The sequence below is a fragment of the Eubalaena glacialis genome, chromosome X (genome assembly GCF_028564815.1).
Source record: "Eubalaena glacialis isolate mEubGla1 chromosome X, mEubGla1.1.hap2.+ XY, whole genome shotgun sequence".
NCBI lineage: Eukaryota > Metazoa > Chordata > Mammalia > Artiodactyla > Balaenidae > Eubalaena > Eubalaena glacialis.
In genome coordinates, this window is record NC_083736.1 from 98,727,541 (window position 1) to 98,735,631 (window position 8,091).

The 8,091-nt window shown below is 51.2% G+C and overlaps 1 protein-coding gene across 1 annotated transcript; it reads right to left on the reverse strand.

The window, feature by feature from the left end:
• Nucleotides 1–4,970: 4,970 nt before the first annotated feature.
• RIPPLY1 (ripply transcriptional repressor 1) lies at nt 4,971–7,683 on the reverse strand. The gene is made up of 4 exons (XM_061179084.1): nt 7,514–7,683; nt 6,568–6,643; nt 5,888–5,952; nt 4,971–5,350 (listed from the first exon to the last, which is right to left on the reverse strand). The coding sequence occupies exons 1-4, from the start codon at nt 7,642–7,644 to the stop codon at nt 5,092–5,094; spliced, it is 531 nt and encodes a 176-aa protein (XP_061035067.1). The 5' UTR covers nt 7,645–7,683; the 3' UTR covers nt 4,971–5,091.
• Nucleotides 7,684–8,091: the final 408 nt, after the last annotated feature.

An 8,091-nucleotide genomic window follows, 5' to 3' on the forward strand; every position in this document is an offset into this window, starting at 1 on the left:
CTTCACCTCTCTGAGCCCCCATTTCCTATCTGTAAGCATGAGGACAGCACGCCCACCCTGCTGGCGTTTGATGAGCCTTGTTCGGGATAAAGCATGTGCGGTGCCGAGCTCAGTTCCTGGCGCATCTCGGGAGAGCTGGGCCGTTGCTAGTTTCTCCTTCTCGGCCCAGACCCTTCAGCCAGAAGGAAGCTCACCCAGCCAGGGCCCGGTCCACACAGAGGCTGCACAGCGCTGAGGGGCGGGAACAGAAGTCCCTCATCCGCCCCTGGCCTCTGGTAGCCCTGTGCCCCAAAGAGCCCAGGCTGCGTGAGAGACTGCCACTGCCCAGCAGGAGGCCCCCAAATATCCCTCCCTCGGTGACACCTTTCAGTGGCCCTCAGCTCTTCCTGGCCCAGAATTGTTCCTAACGTCTGAGTCACTTCCCTCCAGCTGGAATTGAAACCTTTTCTCTCCTGCCCTCCCACAAATTTAATCCTTCACCAAGCCCTGTAGATTCCAACTCCTGAAAGCACTGGGGCTCTGGAGTGAGACAGACTTGAGTACTGGTCTTGCTGCTTATCACTGGTGTAACCTGGGCAAATGCTGTAATCTCTCAAATCTTGGCTCAGCCACTGATTCATGGTACGACCTCGAGCAGATTCCTTTACCTCTCCGGACCTCAGTTTGCTCATCTATAAAATGGGGATAATAATAGTACTTATGTCTCAGGGTTGTTGTAAGGATTAAATGAGGTAATAACGTAAAGTGCCTGGCACTTAGAAGGGGCCGTGCTCCTAGCAACCTCCACGCAAACACACAAACCCAGGAACAAAAACCTAACTCTTAGTTTTCTCATTCATAAAGGGGCATAATAACGGTGTCGCTCTCCGAGGACTGTTGCGATTATAGTACTGTAGGAGATCATGGGGGTAATGTGAGCAGCAAGTGCCTGGCAGAGGGTGTGGCTACCACTTCCTGAGGACTCGCTCTTTGCCAGGTTTTCTACCTGGGTTTGTGTGCTTGCCTGGAGGTTGCTACAGGACTTGCCAGCTGGGGAGTAAACCCAAAACATAGTAACCAACACCAGGCCCCCGATAGGTCCAATCAGTGAACTCAGGCCACCTAACAACTTTGTTCGGGAGGATTCACCACGATTTTACAGCAGGGGCCTGGGGCGGAGAGGAGACAAACTGCCCACTAGATAACCACACAGGTACAGTCCGCGGGGAGGGGAGAGAGGAGGGGGTTGGTAACAACCACTGGGGTCGGGGAGGGGGCTTTCCTTGCCCAGAGAAAGAGGAGAAAATAGGCAACTCTTTTAATGAGCATGTGCAGTGTGTGTGTGTGTGTGTGTGTGTGTGTGTGTGTGTGTGTGTATGTTATAAGCAGGGACGACAGAGATGGAAGTGAGAGGGTTGAGAGCACAGAGCTGACCTTGACACCTGAGGGGAGTGGGCCTATGGAGAGAACCAACAGTGGCAGGTATTTGAACCCAGATACATCTGCCTCCCAAGCCCATGCTATTAATCATTACAATATTAATGCCTGGCACAGAGTAGGTGCTCAATAAATATTTGTTTAATGAAGGAATTTATACTGCTGCCTCTTTCTGGAAAGTTTTCTCTCTCCATCTCTACCTGGGCCCATCCTTCAAGGCCCAGCTCAAATGAAGTCTCACACTCAACCGATTTGCCCTCTTTCGGTTGCTATGGGTTGGGGGAAACGGGAGCCAGCAGTGCTGGGATGAGGAAGTATGGGGCACTAGGATGGGCCAGCTAGGGTGGAGCCAGAGGAAGGACTCAGTTTTGCAAAGATTTTTTTCCCCCCTGAGTTTGTGCACTGGATCTGAAGTTGCTACAAGGACTGGATACACCCATAACAAGGTAACTCACACTGGGCTCTGATTAGTCAGAACGGTGAATTCCAATCACTTAGCAACCATGTCTGGGGAAGAGGATTGGAAGCCATTTCAGGGCAGGGGACTGGGAGGAAAATGAGACAAAATGGCTGCCACTGACCAAAGGCACATGCGCAGTATGGGGGGGGAGGAGGGGGGAAGTCAGAGGAGCTCTTTCTGAGTTAAGAATTACTGCTCCAAGGGTTTTAGGGTGTTTAAGCCACTGGGGATTTAGGGATTTGTAATTCTATGCTATATAATACCCTAAAACCAAGGATATTGGGATTCCAAGGATTTTAAACCTCTACTACCTATGGTACAAGGACTCGAGCAATTTCTGAGATATGAAATGCTCAAATGAAATGAAACGCTGGGAGCTTAGGACCCAAAACAAGGATTTTAAACGGAACACTGGACATGTGGACATGTTAAAATACTAATCCCCCTTTGACTTCAAATCAATCTTGGTTTAACCCTTAAGATAGTGGTTTCCAAATAGTCTTCCTCACAATCTAGGGATCTCTGAAGGTGCCTCACAGAAAGGGGGTGGAGAGAGTTCGTTTTTACATAGAGAGGACACCAAGGTAGGAATTCTTTTTTTTTTTTTTTGATTTTTTAAATTTATTTTTTATACAGCAGGTTCTTATTAGTTATCTATTTTATACATATTAGTGCATATATGTCAATCCCAATCTCCCAATTCATCCCACCCCCCAAGGTAGGAATTCTGTGTTTTCCATTGTGACTCCCGCCAGGGCAACTCCACCTTTATTTGGTTGGTATGTTGGCTTTCTGCATTCAATTCAAAAGAAGGGTGTTCCTGCTGAAGCACAAAAAATAAGTTGAAGCCACATTTGGCCTCTGTTTCTTTTTTTGTTTGTTTAATGGGGGACAAACACTACAAAGATGCTGTGACTGGTAAACCATCAAATGGCGCCAAGGAGCTCAGGTGGAGATGACCGATAAATCAGTCGTTAGTTGAACAAAACAGTCATTAGCTGACTCTAGCCTACTAACTCATTTCTGTTATAAAATTAATAATAACCACTACTACAACTACGATTACCATGAATACTACCACTTATTATTTGCTTTTACTATGTGCCAGGAGTTGTGCTAATTACTTTGCATATATTATCTCACTGAATCCTTACAACAACCCTGAGAAGAAGCATCATGACTTTCCCCATTTTACAGATGAGGAGACTGGGGTTCAGAGTGGATAAGTAACTTGCCCAAGGTCATACAGCTAGCACATGGTAAATTCCACTTTATCTACAAGCAGAAACAGAATGGCCTAAAGGAATTAAAGTGATCAAAGGTCAACTGCCTGGCAGCCTTAATTAAGGAACAAGGTTAAATTCTGACCAATAGGTGGCACCAGTGTGTGAGTTTGGTGGCCTGTTTAAGGCTGTGTCCAATTCAGGGAAGTCCCAGTGAGGGCTCAGAACTGAAGCAGGCTGTCTTAAGCTGAGAGAGGAGAGAAAGAGAGATGGCCAGCGTTTCGCTACTGAATCAGATAATGCTGCCCTGTCCTGTCTGTAGCTCAGCAAAGATATGGGAAGCCAGCAAGTGGGGGGACAGAGCTCATTCTACCAAGAACTGCTTTAGGAAGACCTGAGAATCTTTTTCCTTCAACATTTCCTGGGCACCTCCCTTGTGCCAGGCAGTGTGCTGTGCAAAGAAGTCATGTGGGGATATCAAACACAGCCCCATCTTACTGCACAGAAAGAGAGGTAGATGCTATGGTAGACGAGGTACTGAATGATGGGGGCACCCAGCCTGGGCTTGGGGGTCTGTGGAGGCTTCTCACAGGAGACGTGTCTGAGCTAGTCCTGTTGGATGCATGGGAGCTTATCAGATACAAAAGTGGAAAAGCATTCCAGACAGAGGATTAAAGCCACAGAGGGATTAGAAAGCATGACACATTCAAAGACAGGCAGCATGAGCTTTGAGTGTTGAGATATGAGTCTGAAGAGACAGGCAAGAACCAGGCAATTGAACGGCCTAGAATATCAAGTTGAGGACTTGATTTGTGAATGTCTGAGTAGAGAAGCTATGGATTCTCAAGAGGACCTGTGATTAAAAAAAAAAAAAAAAAAGTCCAACTGTTGGTGAGGCAATGAGAAGCCATGATAGGGCTTTAAGCAGGGGGCACAACATGGTCTGATCTGGTGGCCAGTGTAGAGGATGAATTGCAGAGGGAAAATTAAGACTGATTGGGGCAGGGGTGGGCCTGAGGGCCTGAGCTGTGGCAGATACAAAGGGACTTGAGAAGGTAAAATTGATAGGACTTAGTAGCCTCCCAAGGCCCCTCCCCACATGCACAGGCTCATAACCAAGGCTGCACCTCTCACCTCTTCTCCCACCCCCAGCCCTGCTTCGGACTTTTAAGCTGCCCTCTGGGGGCCTTTTTGTTCCCTTTCCAAGCTGTCTTTGAGGTTTAATCAAGCCTGATTGCACAAGTTGACGAAGAGGGCCTGGCCCCATGTTGGGCCTCCCGCGGTACATTCCCATGAAGAAGGATCTGTCAACTGACCGCAGGCAGAGCAATGAAGTGGCCTTGGGCTGGTCTCTGACCCTCTCCCCATGGGTTCACAACGTGGGCAGAGTTCAGTTAAGAAATCAGTCCAGTTCCAGGAAAAAAGGTAAACATCATCTAGTTTATTTTTCTCCTGATTCATCTCATGCCAACACATAGACCCCAGTAGATAACGGCCAAAAGGGGGGAGGTCCCCAAAGCAAGTTGATTTTTTAGATGTCCCCTTCCCTTCCTGCAAGGTCCATCAGAAAGGCACCCCAGCTGTGCTTGGATCTGGTGTTGGTATCGTATCCGTGGAGGTGAAGCCAGAAGTCAGGCTTTCCATGGGGAGACAGGAGTATGTGGCCACGTAGAAGGCTGGGGAGTCAAAAAGCCCTGAAGAGTGACAGTTCCCCTCTGCGTGGCCATGCTCTGTCCTCATCTGCTCCCTGGGGGCTTCAGAAAGCAAGTCTTCCTTCCCCTAGACTTCCTAGGACCCTCTCACTGGCAACACAACAGCAGCCCAATGAGATGCCAGAGGCCTGGGCTCGCAGGCCTGTTGGGTGTAGCCAGGTTGAGCCAGTGACTTGAGGACCCAACTTTCAATCCAGAGAGCTGTGCCTGGAGATTCCTGACTAATCGATGCCCTGAAGCCTTGCCAGGCATACCGAACCCCAGTTAGACTCTGACTGGCTCAGTTGGGACAGGTCAGGAGCAGGGAGGGACGAGGAGCTGAGGCCCTGTGCGGTGCTGGCCCTGGTGCCTTCACACACCCTTCTGGCCCTTTTTCATCTGCCCCCTCCTTCTCCTCGTCCTCCTCTTCCTCGTCCTCCTCCTCCTCGCTGGCTGAGTCCTCATAGAGGTTGATGGTTGCCTGGACAGGGAAGTTCTGCAGTAAAATCTCCCCATCACTGTACAGGTAGTCAAAGGAACGGGATTTAGGCCAGAAGAGCCTGTGGACAGAGAAGAAACACGGCCCCCACTTAGGGCGCATATGTGCAGAGGGGTCAGTAGGGCCAAGAAGGAAGCCAGCCCGTAAACTCCTTCTACCTGCAGTAATGGGGTGAGAGGGAAAAGAAGAAAGGGTGCTTTGTAACAGAACCTTCTGGATTGTTACAAAATGGCTCCAGACAGGAAGGTCCATAGCTCAGAGCTGTGGGAAGCCCTAGCCCCGGCATGTATCACTCCTGACACTGAGCCAACCGCCCACCTCCGAAGGCCTCCAGCCAAGCATTCTCTAGCCCTGTGTCCTCCATCTCCTACTAAGGCTTTCTTCACTGACCCCTCCATAGGGGCTTAGGGGTCATTGACAATGACCCCAGGGAAGGCAACCTTGGCCAAGTCCCTTAACCTCTCTGGGCTTCTGTTTCCTGGTCTATGAAATAGTGATCGTAGCAGTACCTCCCTCCTCCTGCCTCACAGGGCTGTTGCGAGGATTTAAAGGGCGAATGGATCTATGTCAAGTTCCGAGCCTGGTGCCAGAAGCTTACCTGACAGGGTGATGGAACTCAGAGTCAACCTTGGTGACCTCGGCACCTGTTGCCCCACCGGCAGCCTGTCCAAAGCAAAAGCTAGCATGTGGCTCAAAGTGCATGGCCAGATAACTGCCTCTTCCATATCAGGGGTCAGCAACCTGTAGCTAAGATGGTCTAGAAGAGACCTCAGACATCTCTGGGGTCCAGTCCCCACCCCCCCAGTAAGGAGGTCTGTCCTGGTTCTATTTGAACAACAAGTGGACAGAGTCCGGGGGGTTGTTTGCTTTCCTGCCCCTGTTCTAACACCTGTTTGGAGACCGTCCAGGGGACAGAGTTCTACTGGAGCAGCCAAGACGCAGGGGCGGAGTGGAGGTGGGCGAGAGCACCGGGGTTGGGTGCCAGGAGACCGGGACGCTAGCGCCAGCTGCACCGCGGACGTGCTGTGGAGCCTGCCCTCATCCCTCCCGCACTCCGGACTCAGACTCTTCATCATCTAAATTGCCCCAGACACCTCAGCTCCGCCTTCCTCCCCGAGCTGCTGTGGGAATCAAAAGTGGGCAGGGCTGGGAAGGTGCTTTCCGGGGTCTGCAGCCCTGGACAGAGGTCGGGGGCTCTCTGGGAACGGACCGGGTCAGCGTGCCTGCACGTGGTCATGTGTGTGTGCGCGAACACGTGGAACAGGGGCTCAAACTCACCAAATCCACAGGTTTCCTCACCTGCCTTGGGAGGTCATTGGTAGCAGACAGCCAGGGTCTCCAAGGACAAGCTCCTCTAGGACAAAGGGGAGAGATCAGCTGGTGGAGGGAGAAGAGACCGGGCTCCCTGAGATAACAGAAGAGGCCCGCCAAAAATGTGGCTCGGACTCCATCTCCTTCAGGAAGCATTTCTTACGGACCCTGAGTCCAGGTCAGGACAGATGCCCCTCCTCTCTGCTTCCACAATGTTATCACACTGTTTGGTGATTATCTGTTTACTCGCCTTAGAGCTTCTTAAGGGCAGATTTATGTTCAATCATATCTGAATCCTCAACACCTAGCGTAATGCCTGGTACACGTAGGTGTTTCCGTAAATGTTTGGTGAACGGTAAATGTTTGGAGGAATGAATGAGGGGTGGGTGAAAACTATCTTGCCCCCGCTCCAGGAAGTAGAGCTCACAGTTCTACCCTCTTCCTGGGCTGGGGAAAGGGGCCAAAAATATTTCTGGGTCCACTGCTTCCCCACTACCTTTTCCTGCCAAAGGTAGGAAAAGAGCAAATGGAAATCTTATGGGGTGGTCAGGAAAGAGACGGTCCTTCAGTCACAGGCCTCTGGGGACTTTGGACCTCTTTCCCCTCTCTGCAGCCTAGGTCACGTTCAACCCACGTTTCATGGCAATCTCCCCCTTTGCCTCTCAGTGCACTGGGCAACTTGGCCCATGAGGGCCTGGCTGGTTGGCTTTCGGCTTTGCCAATGCCCACTGTCCCCAAGTCCCCTCCTACCAGCCGGAGGGATTAGTGACGTGAAGAGCCAGTTGAGATACTGGCACCTGAGATGGGGAGGGGGCACAGAGAACAGGGGTGCCCTGGACATCTCATTTCCTTTCCTCTCCCAGGAACCCCACTAAGACTGAATTCAGATTGCCAAAGGCCAAGTTCCACTTACCGTTCACTTCTGTCTACTTCTTGTCCAGAGGAGAGAAGGGGCGATGGGTTTCCCAGGCCAGGGAGCACCAGGGGGCCTTGTGCTAGGGCTGGAGCTGAGGCCGGGGCTGGGGCGCGAGCAGCAGGGCCCATCCTTAGGGTGTCACGGCCAGGCAGGCTGTGGGGTCCTCCTATTTCTCAGAATCTCCCGCACTCTTTTGGCTTTTCCTGGGAGACCCTTTTATAAGGCCTGCCTGGACTCATAAATTATTCAGGGCCGTGCAAGGATGGGCTCCCTGACGGGTAGGGGAGGGGAATGAAGATTTAGGAAAAGGGGCTCAGGGAGGGAGAACTGTGTCTCTGGGTGTGAAATCTCTCCCAGTTGAATAAACAGAGAGTCAGTGGGGGGGCGAGGGGTTCTCTTTACCTCCAAGTCAGAAAGGAAAACACAAAAGGGGCAAATCGCACACCGTTTGTGCGAATTTCCCAGGCAGTAGCAAGGCCTGAGGGGCGGGGAGGGAAGGAGGGAAGCTCGTTAGAAACCACAGAAAGTTGTCAGGCGCAGAGGGCAGGGTAGACAGGCCTTTAGCAAAGCTGGTT

Excerpts from the sequence above, each read along its gene's own strand:
- RIPPLY1 (XM_061179084.1), bottom strand. The coding sequence starts at position 7,644 with ATGGGCCCTGCTGCTCGCGCCCCAGCCCCGGCCTCAGCTCCAGCCCTA. Across the intron at positions 6,644-7,513 it reads GAAGTAGACAGAAGTGAACG|AGGAGCTTGTCCTTGGAGAC; the intron begins GTAAGTGGAACT and ends CCTTTGTCCTAG. Across the intron at positions 5,351-5,887 it reads GAGTTCCATCACCCTGTCAG|GCTCTTCTGGCCTAAATCCC; the intron begins GTAAGCTTCTGG and ends CTCTGTCCACAG.